The sequence below is a fragment of the Maylandia zebra genome, linkage group LG19 (assembly GCF_041146795.1).
Source record: "Maylandia zebra isolate NMK-2024a linkage group LG19, Mzebra_GT3a, whole genome shotgun sequence".
NCBI lineage: Eukaryota > Metazoa > Chordata > Actinopteri > Cichliformes > Cichlidae > Maylandia > Maylandia zebra.
In genome coordinates, this window is record NC_135185.1 from 29,594,828 (window position 1) to 29,610,183 (window position 15,356).

The 15,356-nt window shown below is 38.7% G+C and overlaps 3 protein-coding genes across 4 annotated transcripts; 1 reads left to right on the top strand and 2 right to left on the bottom strand.

The window, feature by feature from the left end:
* Positions 1 to 11: 11 nt before the first annotated feature.
* Positions 12 to 6,340, top strand: ttc8 (tetratricopeptide repeat domain 8). Of its 2 annotated transcripts, XM_004540671.4 has the most exons (15): positions 12 to 249; positions 539 to 562; positions 742 to 862; positions 965 to 1,028; positions 1,123 to 1,282; positions 1,468 to 1,557; positions 1,646 to 1,690; positions 1,782 to 1,867; positions 1,968 to 2,055; positions 2,152 to 2,262; positions 4,126 to 4,265; positions 4,368 to 4,542; positions 4,673 to 4,795; positions 5,350 to 5,433; positions 5,524 to 6,340. In XM_004540671.4, exons 1-15 carry the CDS (start codon positions 136 to 138, stop codon positions 5,638 to 5,640), a joined length of 1,542 nt encoding a protein of 513 aa, XP_004540728.1. In that variant the 5' UTR covers positions 12 to 135; the 3' UTR covers positions 5,641 to 6,340. The 2 variants fall into 2 exon arrangements, with proteins under 2 accessions (XP_004540728.1, XP_004540729.1); XM_004540672.4 differs by lacking the exon at positions 539 to 562.
* LOC101463972 (uncharacterized) lies at positions 6,179 to 10,160 on the bottom strand. Its single transcript, XM_004540668.5, has 6 exons — positions 9,954 to 10,160; positions 9,640 to 9,756; positions 8,128 to 8,379; positions 7,879 to 8,042; positions 7,609 to 7,745; positions 6,179 to 6,544 (listed from the first exon to the last, which is right to left on the bottom strand). Exons 1-6 carry the CDS (start codon positions 10,069 to 10,071, stop codon positions 6,379 to 6,381), a joined length of 954 nt encoding a protein of 317 aa, XP_004540725.2. The 5' UTR covers positions 10,072 to 10,160; the 3' UTR covers positions 6,179 to 6,378.
* A 112-nt stretch (positions 10,161 to 10,272) lies between these two features.
* LOC101465121 (C-type lectin domain family 10 member A-like) lies at positions 10,273 to 13,477 on the bottom strand. Its single transcript, XM_004540673.4, has 6 exons — positions 13,320 to 13,477; positions 12,915 to 13,028; positions 11,709 to 11,966; positions 11,442 to 11,605; positions 10,787 to 10,923; positions 10,273 to 10,700 (listed from the first exon to the last, which is right to left on the bottom strand). The coding sequence occupies exons 1-6, from the start codon at positions 13,393 to 13,395 to the stop codon at positions 10,529 to 10,531; spliced, it is 921 nt and encodes a 306-aa protein (XP_004540730.3). The 5' UTR covers positions 13,396 to 13,477; the 3' UTR covers positions 10,273 to 10,528.
* Between the last annotated feature and the right edge of the window lie 1,879 nt (positions 13,478 to 15,356).

Genomic DNA, 15,356 nt, shown 5'->3' on the forward strand with positions numbered 1-15,356 from the left:
GCAGTGAAGGACCGCCCTCCTAGGCTGTTGCCGAGCGACAGAGGAAGCCTCGGTCTCGCCTTCAAGTCAGCTTCTCTTAGCAGCTTGCTAACTGACTTTTAGATCTACGCTATTTCTCCCTGATTAGCAAAAGCAATGGAAGTGACGATGGACCCATTGTTTCTGGCGTGGAGCTATTTCAGGAGGCGGAAACTCCAACAATGTTCTGATATTTGTACGAAAATATTACAAGACAACCCATACGACCAGGTACTGTGGTGAAGTTAGCAGGGTTAGCCTAGCTTGCTAACGATGGACAGCTGGACAACCTGCTGCATAATCCCGATTAATCGAGTCTGTGTTGTTTATATCTCACTAACGTAGCATTTCATCATACTTATTCAGTTTATTATAAACTTAGTAGCTGTTGCTATACGCTACTTTTCTTTTCAAGTCTCATTTCTATCGTGTCTTATGTTCGTTCTGCTTCCTTCCCATTTATTCACATTTTTCTTAAATCTCTTTACTCTCTCGCTAACTGTCTGCACTCTATCTTAAGGACTCATCTTTGCTAATCTCAGAGGTAACCATGACTGCACATGTCTCTGTTTTCCATCTCATTTTGTTCTTTTTTATGGATAATTTGTGTTGTAGCTCCAGACTGTTTTATGCCTTCTTCTACATAAATGTGAAATATTTCACATGACTAAAACTTGCTTGTGTGTGTGTGTGTGTGTGCGCGCGCGCGTACTTGCGTCATAGGCTGCATGGAGCTTGAAAACCCGTGCTCTTACAGAGATGGTTTACATAGATGAAATCGAGGTTGACCAGGAGGGGATTGCTGAGATGATGCTGGATGAAAGCTCTATTGCTCAAGTTGCACGTAAGTTTAAGCATTTGCTCCAAATTCCACAATTCATTAAATTAATAATTTGAACATTTTCTTAATTAGTATATTTTTTTTATAACACTTGATCTCTGCAAGGACCTGGTACATCACTAAGACTTCCTGGAACATGTCATGGTGGAGGTCCCACACCAGCTGTCAGGTAGGTTTTTCAAGACAACGAAAACAAAAAACCAAACTGATGAAGCTTTCGTGATTAATCTCTAATCAGATATATTTTATTTCCTGAAATCTAGGCCCATGACACAATCAGGACGCCCTATAACAGGATTTGTGAGACCCAGCACACAGTCCGGGCGCCCTGGGACAATGGAGCAGGCCATCAAAACCCCACGTACTGCAAGCACAGCTCGTCCTGTCACCGCTTCTTCTGGTAGATTCATTCGTCTGGGGACAGTGAGTATTCCTACTAAAGGCCATGTTTGACACATGCCTGTTTCTATTGCATTTTCTCAAGTTAATTTATGCAGCAGACAATATATTAATGTAAGACTGATAGCAACAGTCATTTTATTATTTATTATGTTACACTGAAAGCCTGAAATTCTTAGCATGACCTATTTCTTTTATTGTTTTTCTAGGCTTCAATGCTAACAAATCCCGAAGGACCATTTATAAACTTGTCTAGACTAAATCTGGCCAAGTATTCCCAAAAACCCAATTTATCCAGGGTAAGACTCAAACTGTGACTTCCAGACATTTATCAGTTGTTTTCTATTGTGTTTTTCCTGCATGTGAAGCAATCTTCTTTCTCCACAGACATTATTTGAGTACATCTTCCATCATGAAAATGATGTGAAAAATGTAAGCGATACACAAATCTGCAGTGTAAAGAAAACTACCACACATTAGATGACAGGACTGTATGTAAAGAAATATTATATTCCTTGTACAGGCTTTGGATTTAGCTGCTCAAGCTACTGAACATGCACAGTTCAAAGACTGGTGGTGGAAAGTTCAGCTGGGAAAATGCTACTACAGGCAAGTAACACACCATCCTTCATATTATTCAACTGCAATGTTTGATTAAATTAACATTTATGTATATGAAATTATGTAATGTCTGTTTCTCTCCTCTTAGGCTTGGTTTATATAGAGAAGCAGAAAAACAGTTTCGATCAGCTCTCAACCACCAAGAGATGGTAGATACGTATCTCTATCTCGCAAAGGTAGTGATTATTGCCAAGGGTTTGTACATTTTAAGGTTCTCTCTCTAAAGCAATGTTTTTCTTGAAATCACTATTCTTGTTTTCATTTTCCTTTAGGTTTATCAGCGTATGGATCAGCCAATAACGGCTCTCAGTCTTTTCAAGCAAGGCCTGGATCACTTCCCTGGAGAGGTTACCCTTCTAACAGGAATAGCTCGTATCCATGAGGTACAGTATGCCATCATCATCTCGAATATAGTCAGTTTTTTATTTAATTGCATTGTCGAATATCACATAACCACTCCTTATCAGGCACTTTAACACAATTCAGACAAGTTCTAGCTGCCTGTGGTTCATTTCAAAAGCTCTTTTCCAGTAGACAGAGTGTCTCTTAGAAGTGTTTTCGGGTTTCAGAGTGGCTCTTTAGCTTGTTTGGCACTCTCAGCTGGATCCAAAAGATGTAGTTTCTTCACAGTTATTTTCCTTTTAGATGGTTTTGTGTGGTTTTCCTTTCAGAAGAAATTGTTCAGTTTTACATCATCACAAATTTGATCCTCCTCAGTCAGGGACGCTGATGTGTTCTGGTATATTAAAATTAAATTAAATTTGTTGTTTTTTGTGCCGTTAAGTCAAGTGGAATGTTTTTATGATGTATCCCAAAGTGCTTAACAGCTAAAAGAATAAATGTCATAAAATAATAAGACAATAAAACTGCTTAAATAAAGAAAACAAAATGCCATCCATCCATCCATCTTCATCCGCTTTGTCCGGGGCCGGGTCGCGGGGGCAGCAGCCTAAGCAAAGAGGCCCAGACCTCCCTCTCCCCAGCCACCTCCTCCAGCTTATCCGGGGGAATACCAAGGCGTTCCCAGGCCAGCCGAGATATATAATCTCTCCAGCGTGTCCTGGGTCTGCCCCGGGGCCTCCTCCCGGTGGGACATGCCTGGAACACCTCGCCCAGGAGGCGCCCAGGGGGCATCCTTGTCAGATGCCCGAACCACCTCAGCTGGCTCCTTTCGATGTGGAGCAGCAGCTGCTCTACTCTGAGCCCCTCCCGGATGGCCGAACTTCTCCCCCTATCTCTAAAGGAAAGGCCAGCCACCCTTTGGAGGAAGCTCATTTCTGCCGCTTGTATCTGCGATCTCGTTCTTTCGGTCACTACCCACAGCTCGTGGCCATAGGTGAGGGTAGGGACGTAGATCGACCGGTAAATTGAGAGCTTCGCTTTTACACTCAGCTCCCTCTTCACCACGACGGACCGGTGCAGCGTCCGCATTACTGCAGCCGCAGCCCCAATCAAAACAAACAAAAAACAAAATGAAAAAACAAAAACAGTAAAAGCACAATTCAAAGTAATCAGGACTTAGTCTGGTGTAATAACCAAAGACCGTTTTCAAAAATGTCTAATGCCCCTGATGTAAATAGGCAGTTTGCTCCACAATGTAGGAGAAGGTACATTTAAGTTTCTGATTTCCTCTTTGTTTTAATCTGGACCACAGGACAGTCAAAAGCCTCTGCTCAGCAGACCTGCTCAATGAGAGAGCTAAGGAGGTGCCAACCCCTGCAATCACTTAAAATCAAAGAAAAAAAAATTAAAACTTACTGACAACCAATAAAGGAAGCTAATATGAGTGATGTGTGGTCTTGCTTACACTTGCCAGTTAAGAGCTGGCCAGCTTTAGTTGGCCAAGCAGTGACAGGCTGACACCTGAAAGCAGACTGTTAATGGTCAAGTCTGGACGAAATTAAGGAATGAGTAACATTTTCAAAGTCACTGAAGTGGAGAAATGCAAGCAGTCATAGTTAAAGGAAGCCAGCTTTAACAACAGCTTCACTCCCAGCTTCTTTGCAATATTAACCTTAGTACTTGAATTGCTGAGGTTAAAGACAAAAGGGCTTTCAGTTACACTAATAGTGTTTGGTTGACACAAAATCTTAACGACTTGCCTCCAAGCTATTTGGGAACCACTGGACTAATGTAAACTTTCCACCATAGCTGCATGGAGTATAACCTTAACAGTTGCATGAATCATTAAAGATATCCATCCATCCGTCCATTCATTAATTGTCTCTAAAATGGTATTTTGACAGGAGATGAACAACATTTCATCAGCGACAGAGTACTATAAAGACGTCCTGAAGCAGGACAACACTCACGTGGAGGCCATAGCCTGCATAGGCAGCAATCACTTCTATACAGATCAGCCTGAGATTGCTCTGCGCTTCTATAGGTCAGACAAACTTTCTGTACAATTTGTGTAATGTGTTGTTACAATTTATCTGATGAGATTTTATTTACCATCTGTGATTTAATATGTTTCACCCATTGCTAGACGGCTGCTCCAGATGGGAGTGTATAATTGCCAACTGTACAACAACCTGGGCCTGTGCTGTTTCTACGCCCAGCAGTACGATATGACTCTGTCCTCGTTTGAGAGGGCTCTGGCCCTGGTGGCCAATGATGAAGAGCAGGCTGATGTCTGGTACAACATAGGACACGTGGCTGTTGTGAGTTAACAGAAAATTACTTAATATGTTTCACTTCCATATATGGTTCACAGTTAACATAATTTGACACTTAGTTAATTGAAATGACAACCTTACATTGTATAATTTAGAATATGCTCTGTGTTTACAGGGAATAGGGGACTTGACTCTGGCCTATCAGTGCTTTAAACTGACTTTGGCATTTAATAATGACCATGCTGAAGCTTATAACAACCTGGCTGTGCTGGAGCTGCGAAAAGGTCACATTGAACAGGTAAAGACATAGCTTTGAATCATTGTCTTTGTTAAGCTGCTAAAATATGAGTAATGAAATCATAATGGTGATCCTTTCGACCTCTAATGTGATATAACACAGCCCATTATAAGAAAATCACTAAAATGTAGTTATTAGCGTCATATAAACTGTAATCCAGCTCATATTATCAAAAGATATCTCTCAAATTATACTTGCGTAATATAAATCCAATATTCAGTAAGCCCCTGTTACTCCAACAAAGAGCTAGGCAATAAAGCAATTTAGCAATAATAGCTTGATATGAGACAAAGCGTCATGAGATATATGGGATTTTATTTTTCCAGTAGCAGGAGGAGCATGAGCAATCCACCTGCTTAACACTTCTGCTGCCAACATGATTTAAAAGGTTAAATTTTCAGGGTTTTCCAGCTTTTTTCATAGTGATAATGATGATGGCAACGTGATGTAAGGATTGCTCCAATTAAAGAAAATAAAACTTTAAATCTGTAAACACTGCATTTTCATATACATTTTCATGACAGATGTTAATTGTTTCCCTGCCTTTAATCCAGTCTAAAGGCTTCCTTCAGACTGCTGCATCACTGGCCCCCCATATGTACGAGCCACACTTCAATCTCTCCATTCTCTCTGAAAAGGTAATTTATCGCTATCAAGGTCCAACCAAATCATGCAGTGCAATTAAAAGTGACAAAGTGTGATCTTTACATCTTCTTGCCTGTGTCCAGCTTGGGGACCTTCAGAGCAGCTACAGTGCAGCCCAAAAATCTGAGGACGCTTTCCCAGAACACGTCGACACTCAGCAGCTTCTCAAGCAACTTCGACAGCACTTTGCAGTGCTGTGAGGGACCACAGCACTGCAAACGACCGGGTTTTCTTTTAACCCAGTCTTTAAAAAAGTCATAATTTGGTAGGTTAGTCTTGGAAATGGACAAAGTGGGATTAGTTTTGGCTTGTGTTTATTTATTAACTGCCAGTTTATTAGATACATCTACAATTGAAGCTCTTTAGCAAAATGAGTGGTGACCCTTTGAAGTGTTAATTGTTAACTGTAATTCTACACTTCAGTGTTGAAAAGTGATGTGATTGTCCTTATTTGATTCCAGCTTGAGCTGTTGTAGACTTATTGTTGTGTACAGAATAAGCTCATTGGTTTCTTTGATTTTTTCACTGTTCTCTGTAAAACTCTATTTCAGTAGAGTTTCAAAAGGCTGTAGTTGATGCAACGCTAGGTCTAAAATGTCTAGGTCAAGTGTTTCAGTCATAGCCCATTAAATGGTAAATGTTTGGGCTCTAACTAACATGACCTATAGAGGGCATGTAAAGGTTTTCCTGAAACACTGGCATGTTAGTGTACAAATCTGTACAGTGGTAAAATATGTGTACATAGTAAAGGTAAAGGTTTTATTTGTAACAGTTACAGAATTTGCATACATTTTGTAGATGCCTTTATAACTCAGATGTATTTTTCTTATTTTAATCTTCTTGGACATTTTGTAGTCTCTTGCAAAAGACATGACAATAAAGAAAAAAAAAAGTTCAGAAGACACGTCCATGCCTTAAAGCCAGACTTGACTCTCTGTTTAAACATTTAAGCTAGAGCTAAAAGGTCTTGGTGTCCTCTCACAAATCCATTTCAGGTTCCAGTGGCATGGAGCATCGTTCCATGAATGAAAGGGGTTTTCTCTGGGATACATAGCAGCACAGTCTTCATTGTTTTGGTTGTTAGGCTCTCCATTATCCCAGTACCTGAAACAAGAGATGGGTAACTTTGCTTAGTTTTTTTGTGTGCTCTGACAGAGATATATGGGAAATTACCATATACTTAAATTAATAAACTGACATATACTTAAATTACGTTATCACAAGTGGATAATGGTTACAGGGCATTCAGAAAGAATTTATATCGCTTGTCTTGTTCCACATTTTGTCACATTACATTACTTTATTCCAAACTGGATTTGATTCATTTTTCACTTCAAAGTTTTACACAACAGCCTATAATTACAAAGTCAGAAAGATTTGCTTGAAATTCTTGCAAACACATTAAAAGCAAAAAACAAAAATACAACATGTACATAAGTATTCGGAGCCCTTGCTCAGTACTCAATACTTTGTTGAAGCACCTTTTGCCACCTTTAGGGTTGTTGTCCTGTTGGAAGATGGACCCTCACCCCAGTCCCAGGTCCATAGTGCTCTGGAGCAAGTTATCATCAACTCGACCATGAGTAGTCTTGAGTAGTTCCTGCTGCTGAAAAACATCCCCACAGCATGATGCTGCTACCACCATGTTTCACTGTAGGAATAGAATTAGCTAGGTGCTGATCCTTGGCATTCAGCCCAAAGAGTTCAATCTTTGTTTCATCAGTCCAGAGCATTTTGCACATGACCTGAACAACTTTGAGAGTCGTTCTATTAGAGTGACCATCGAGTTCTCGCTGACTAAGGCACTTACACCCTGATTGCTCAGACTGGCTGGGCGTCCAGCTCCAGGAAAATTCCCGGTGATTTCAAACTTCTTACATCTACTGATGATGGAGCCATTATCGGGACTTTCAGGGGTGCAGAAATGTTTCTGTACCCTTTCCCAGATCTGTGCATTGATACAATCCTTACCACAATGAACTCCAATCAAAAACTAATAGAAACCTCTGACAAGTGATCAGTGGAAACACGATGCATCTGAGCTCAATTTTGAGTGCTATGGCAAAGGCTGTGAGTACTTATGTAAATGTTGATTTGGAAAAAAAAAATAGCAAGAAAACTTCTTTCACTTTGTCATTATGGATTAAGATTTTTAGGAGAATTTATACCCCTCTTCCACCCTTGTCCCATCCAACCATGTCCAACTTCCTTCCACATCTGCATCTCTCAGTCCAATCCAGAATCCACTGTGGGCAAGCGATCTCGAGGGGTCTCGAGACATTTTTACAATTTCAGCAAGGGCCATCTGACAATATAGGAAATACACATGTACGTGAAAACACACACAAACATTCATATATGCTAGTGCTGTTCATGAGAAGTGGAACTTGTAAGTTTGTCAGTAAGTTTCATTGTGTTGTTTAAATGTTGAGTCTTACATGTTCCTCTCTGCTGTTGATGACCAATAAGTCGCTTCCTTGCCTCTTGCAGAAATGTCTGGCATCCATCCACGATCTCCGTGAGAGTTCCTCAGATAAAGCGAAGAAGTAACACATGGAATTAATGACAGTCCAGCCTGGCAAACACTGTCTGCAGCCCTCTTCTGTCGACAAAAACCAAAAAAAAAGGAATGACATAACAATTATAGAGCATTTATTAACATAATAAATAAAGAAAAAGCCTCTCACTGAGCATTGGCATGTGGGATTCCAACATCGCTATTTCCGTTTCAGTTCTGTCTATTAGTTTTTCGGTATCTTTTTTCCTTCTGTTCAGATGATCAAGCTCCCACTTGGTAATTTGCTGTGACTTGATCTCTTTCGCCACCTCCTGTTTGGCTTCAGTCTTGCTTTGGAGTGCAGCGTTGTAAGTAGCCTGCAATTTGGCAATCTCAGTGCTGATGTCTGTTACTAAATGGTTCCCATAAGTAAGTCTGTAGTCTGAAAGTAGAGAAAAGGAAGACTTTAAAAACTGTACAATTTTTACGGTGTTGGTACAGCTGAAGAAAGAACTCTAACGGAAATAACAAAAGAGCAGTAGCAGACAAACCTCACTTAAAAATATTTATTTATTATCTAGAACACAGGCAGTTTTTAGGTCACAGCTAAGACAGTTTACACATTTTCCTTTTTTTAAATTGTCCCATAATTAAATAACATATAGCTCTTTAGTATAGTTGTTAATACATTTGCCTAACAACTAAAAGATCCCAGTTCAAGATTGGAAACAAAAATCCTGGTTAAATATGCCACGTTTGCTGATCCACCTGCTCTGGTGACCCTTTCTAAACAAAGAAGTAACAGGTATTTACAACTGAGTCATCAGCTTGTTGGTCCTCTTATATGGATAAATTATGTAACAGAAATACTGCAATTAAATTAAAACTCAAATTAGTCTGGCATTTGGCATGAGTGATCTGTAGTAATCTAATATTAGCCAATAAAGTGGGCAAAACCTGATATAATAGTCACTGATGCAAAAGCATATAACCATTTTTATAAATTAACATATTTATTAATCAAATAATCAAGCGCTCCTCATATTTTGTAGCTTAAATCATGTATAGAAAGTTTTCTGTGTTTGCAACCAGGTGAAAAAAATGCGTCAACTAATATGTTTTTCTAAGGGAATACAAACTCTGAATTTCCCTGATGCTACTTTAGTGACCGTTATTTAAGGTACATTTGTAATGTTAGTAATTAAACCTGCATTTTCTGTTTTGTTCTTTTTTGATCACTTGGGGGCAGCAGAAACAAACGTTTTAGAAAGCTGACACAAAACAACCTTATACAGTTTATGAAAAAAAGACTGGGCTTTATTATTTTGGTTTCCATGAATTTGAGGGGATAACATCCGGTTTCATAGATGCTAATGTTTCTTCTGTATTCACCTGCTAACTTTAGCTACTCTTTAGTGGCAGGCAGGTAGTGAAACAGTATTTATTGGAGACTTTTCAGTAAAATTAGCGGCCTATTGAGGACACAAACACAGGTGAATAAGCAGTGAAGCTACAGGGTGGAAAACCAAACCAGGGAGTTAAAACTAGATAAAAAGAGTCAGGTGAGAATAAATCAAATCCCTTTTTGTTGACCTCGATTTTCCCACAAGAGATGATTATTTTCCCTCCTGTTGAACCTTTTTTTTAAGATTTAAAAAATTTCTCAATATAACAAAAACTGCAGCTTGCAGTAATCACTTACAATAGACTCCCAGGCCAATATCAACTGCCAGCAGAAAGGCAGCGAGCACTGCCAGGCTCACTGCAAGCACTTTGTAACGATTTAAACAGGATCCAGGCCCCATTGTGGACAGGGACACTACACAGATAAGTGGTGGATAAATATCAGAGCCATGCACAATACAGCAACATCAAAATAACACCCAAGTGGTGGGCGAAAATGTGGATGTGTAATCACAAGTTATAAAAAGTGCTGTGAAGAGCAAAGCTAGTTTCTGGCAGAGAAGAAACATTAAACATATTTCCTTAATCATCATTCATCTTCTTGTCATTTACCTTGTTGCCTCTCCTGGTTCAAGTTGAAAGATTGGTCATCTTCACTAATGTCCTCAGGATAAGTCAGTTTGTTATAAGTACTCTCAAAAAAGCCAGCATTATTTCCGTTGTCCTCCATTTTAATCGACGAGATGAGAAGAGTGCAGCAAGATCACCCGAGAAAGAGAGAGTATTTGTTAGGACATTGCCCTGCGGGTGTTTGCGCATGTGTGTGTGTGTAACATTGCAAACAGAAAATCAAGTTTACTTGTTAACCATTTACAGGAGGTAAAGGAACAGCAGAGTTTTCAGATCATCTAAACAAGATTAGGATCAGAAATATTCTTTAAGGATGAATTTTTATTTTATCAAGTTAAGCATTAAACATCTTAAAATCATTACAGACCAGATACTGCAGACATTTTTCCCCCATATACAACTGAATATGCTGAGTTTTGTCAAAATACTTTAAAAACAAAAAAACCGAAAACGTGTCACTTACAGTAGTGTATAACACGATTTTTCACATGTCAAGTTACAGCTAATTTATTTGAGAGATTTTATGACATTATTGCTATTATTATTTTGAAACATCATCATTGAGGTCCCCTTGTGGTTTGCTTTGGCTCCATCTCGCAGATCCAGTTCAGCTGTTTGCTGCTACATTCTACATTGTACCATGTCTTCACATTATCGGTAAAGAAAAGAAAAGCAGCACAGTTCTTCTTCTCCTCAGCAGAGCTGTCGGGCTGCCCACTTCTCCAGTACCTTGAGTAAAGCACAATCGCTTAGAGAGGAACTTGTTTTCAGTACATTTGTCAGTAATGAATCATAGCGCTTCACGAGTCGCTTACATTGAATCCACCTCGGTCACATTGTTAACCCAGACCCACGTTCCCTCTGTCACCACATCAGTGAGGCCGACCCAGTATCCATTCTGCCACCATACGCCAGAGCTGCTCACTTTTTGAAAGTTGTCGGTTATGAGGAGCTATGAGAAAGCAGACATTCAATTTGATTTTTAAATGATGACTAATAAGTATGGTGTGATCAAACAGAATTTAAAAGCCCTTTCGTTTAGGCATAGCTGAGCAATGCTATCATGAATATAAAACATTTGCTCCCCGTGGTTAGCCTTTATCAAGATGTCACATATTTGCTCTAAGAAGTTAGACGAGTACTATTTTTCTTACTTTGCCAGTTTAAAGTAAGTTCAGTCTAATTAAATCCCACCCACACAGACCCACACACGAGCAGAGATGGTAAAGTTTTTGAGTGTAAAGCTCTTAATAACGTACAAGTTAATGAGTAATTGCCAAAATTAAACGTATATTATTGTGACTTTACTTTTTTATGCACCAAGATTATGAAATTGAAATGAATCTTAATCATTAACAGAAGATAACTTTCTCACACATGGTGGGCTCGAATTTCTTGGCATTTTAAAACCAGACACAGAGGCCTACAAAATAAACTATTTAAGCAGAAAAGACTTCGTTTCTGACCAACCTGCTCCTCCAAGTTATTGATGACAAGCAAGTCACCGCCCTGATTAATGCAGTATTGTCTGCTCTCCGTCCAGTTCTTTCTGGAGTTTATTTCATGGTGAGAAAAATAATAACAGGATGTTTTAAGAAGGAGCCATCCTGTTGGGCATCTGCCGCAGGTTTCCTCTGTTCCAAGAGAGATCGAACAACCATTTACTATCTCACAATAAGCCGTGCAGATTCACAGCATGCTGCATGTTCACAAAGACGGGTTGGAGGCTGAACTTACCTAAGAGAGTTTTATTTGTCTGGAGATTTGATTTCGCTGCATTTAGTGTCTCAATTTGTCGCTGAAGCAAATCATTTTCGACCTTCAACTGCTTCACCTGGAGCTTTAGCTGCACGTGGTTGGTGCGCTCTTTCACCAGTTTTGCCTGGGCCTCCAGCCTCTCTTTGACGATACCACTGTGGTTGCGGAGATGGTTCATTTCAATCAACAAGGGTGAAACAGATGAATCTGAAACCTGAAAGTCTTTGGCTTTGACACCTGAAAGATAAGAAAGGAAAAGAGGGTCAATATAAAAGATTGCTCTAATCACAGTGATGTCAGCCATTGGTTTGTGATCTTCAGTTTTCCAGATGTCATGTTGGCTCCACATATTTGTTTCAAAGTAGATTTGTTAGCGTATTGCATCTATAGACAGTATGAGTGCTTGTCACAGACACAGATACCAGCTAATATATACAAATAACTATACAAAGAACTACATTCACCGAAAGGTCCAGTGACTGGAATTGAGCTCAGGTTGTTGACTATGGCTGAGTGAAAAACCTTGCCAGCAGATTGCTTTGATTACCTCTAATTTGTATGAAAGACACTATTGTACACACAAACAGTAACCATTTACTCTTCTAGGTGCAGTGTGCCAAAACGCAGAAACAGACGACATTTGCTTTCAAAGTAAAAGTTGTGCGGCAACTAACACATTTCTCCAGGCAGAAGTTTTGATTTGAAGGCAAACGATTTTCATTTAGTTGCACTTTTCACAGTTTAATACTGCTCGGTAAGTAATTAGTGAGGGTTAGCAGACAAGTTAGCATCTTCCATGCATACTACTAGCAAAACTTGCAACCATGTAGCGACCAAAGCAACTGCAAAGCAACACATACCTGTTTCATGATAGTGAAAATGGCATATACCAACATAAACTGCAAATGCTGTGCTTGTAATGTGTCCAAAATGAAACATTACAAATACAGTATTATTCTTGAGTGTGGCTCTGTGTCATTTGGCACACTGAAAACATTAAGAAACTCTGGTCTAGAAATAAACTCTAATCAATCAGATATTCATATATGTAAAAGTAAATTATATGAATTTCTGCAGTTTCATACCATCGTTCGTACTTGGTTCTACTACTTTGTGCGATTAATATCATACAGAACAAGGATTATACTTCAGATTAAGGAGTTTCTTATTGACTCTCATACTTACAATAGATCCCAGTGACAACAGCAGCTATCAGCAGAACAGCATTCAGCAGGCTCAGACTCAGTATAACCAGTCGGTGGTGTGGAAACGCAGGTCTGCTTCCATCTGCAAACAGACCTTGAAAATGTTCCTCTCAGTTAAAAATCCTAATAAAATATTTTGTCTTCAGTAAATCAAATAAATTTATAATGGGGACTTTCCTAATAGGTGACAGAGCAATCTGCTATGTGGTGTAGTTTTAAACAATGTAACACACTTATTACAAATGTTTTACATGTATCTGAAACCAAAATGAGTAAATGAGTGAAAGCTCCACGAGGTCAGATTTCACAAGGAGGGAGTAAAGCGGTGGTATAAAAAAAAGCAGAAAAGAAACTGCTCGGAATTTGATTGTAAAGTGAGCTGTACCTTGTCGAAATCTTTGACGGTGAGAGACTGAATGGCCATCTGTGCTGAAATCTTGAGAAATCTTTTCAAATGTCATCTTCTCCTCAGGCACCGACGGTAATTGTGAGTTCTTGACTGGTGCAGGTAGCGCTTATTGATCTGTTTGTCTCTCCTGGTTGTACCAGCGATAAGGTGTGTGTGTCTATGTGTGTGTGCGTTTGAACCCTGGTCTGCATGTTGAGGTAATGCCTTTTACAAGAATGAGATAATATCGCTCTAACGTTTGAAAAACATTAGCATACTGTGTAATAATACTGTGACTGATGCTGCACATGTAAACTTGTTTTCAGACTGCTGGGTAATTGATTGATTGATTGCATCTTTATTTTGAACATGTTGAAAAAGTATAAAAAAAATAGAATTAAAAGAGACAAATGAACAAAGCAAACAAAAGGAAAACGAGCAACCACAACTCCAAATAACGTCCATGTTCAAAAAGGAGCAGGAAGAAGCATAAGCTGCTGGGTAATTACATTTTTGTTCAAAATCTTCCTAGATTATTAAATATACAATTAATTAAAATTTTGCTAATATTCTTTTGTTCTTTTGAGGAAGCACATTTATAATATTATATGTCACATTTATGGACAGCAGCTAGTTAGCCTAGCTTATCACAAAAACAGGAAACACCCAGCCTAGCTTTCTGTGACTAAACAAAATCCACTTAATGCTCATTCAGAAATGATTCATTAGCTCAGTCAGTTTCTTACAATCCCAATAATGCTGTGAGGAACATTTGGGAGGAACATCTGGTTATCAATCAATCCAAAATACTATATGATTCCTACATACTTTCTACAGCTAGAAATCACGACTAAAATATAATGAATGGCTTTGCTGTAATTTCCTTGGGCTTTTTATCATGCTCTGTAAATCCTCTCATTTCCCTCTAGACAGAGGCTGCTAAGCATTCAGATTATAAAATTTAGAAACAAAGCAATTTGTTTCAAAGTGCAGATTTTATAAAGCACTCATAAATCATTTTAACAATAGACAAACTTTTTAAAACACTGCAGATTTAATTGTAAGCAGATATTTGCCCAGGGCCATTAAGATCAAACCACAGCCAATTAAATCTTAAAACAAAGACGTAACTTTCGGCTGTGGAGCTTCAGAAGTGCCTCAAAGCACAGAAAGTAGAAATAGTCCACTCAACACTGCTAACACGTTGATTACACTTTACACACATAATGATGTTAACTGCATTAAAATTAAAGTTGGGCAGATAATAAGAGTATGTTTCTTGTGAACCAAACTCTAATTTTATTTAACTTTCCATTTTCCTGGTGGCTCAGGATGCTTTAACAATAAATAAGGGAAATAGACACTGTAGTGTTGTGTGATGGTAATAAAGTCTACTTACCAGTGCAACTAATTAACTCAATCATTAATCCAGTCCAGAGGAAGTCCATGTAATCCCAATAACATTATGACATTTTGCTACACTTTTGTATTTTTTGTGAGTTACAAAATGTGAAGAACAGCTTATTATCAGTCATTCCAAGATGTCTTCTACAGCTAGTAATACAAAGTAAAATTTGATGTGTTTGTTAGTATTTTCATCTTAACCTGTATAAACTAACCTTTCCATCTGTACCAGGGATGGTAAATAATCAGGTCATTAAAACCAAGAATTCCTTTGATACCGCTAATTATACGATTCTTAAAACATTAATAAATCATTTTTAACAAGTGGACTGTTCCAGATACACAGCAGTGTAGATGGTAAACAGATATAACTCCTCATTAGTGTATTTGTCAAAATATATTACTGAAGCTGGGGTATAAAAAACACAGTAAAACATTATGTTAATGTCAAACACTTTAAATTTGTGTATATGACATATCAAAAAACACACTACAGCATCGTCCTGTAGATGAACTGGGTTTAACTGTGTAACACAATATCTGTCAGGGTTGGTTGAAAGAGAACCCAAATGCAGGACTTCTAGATGAAGATGGTGCGTTTATTTACAGTGAAGAGAGCAGAAAGCAGTG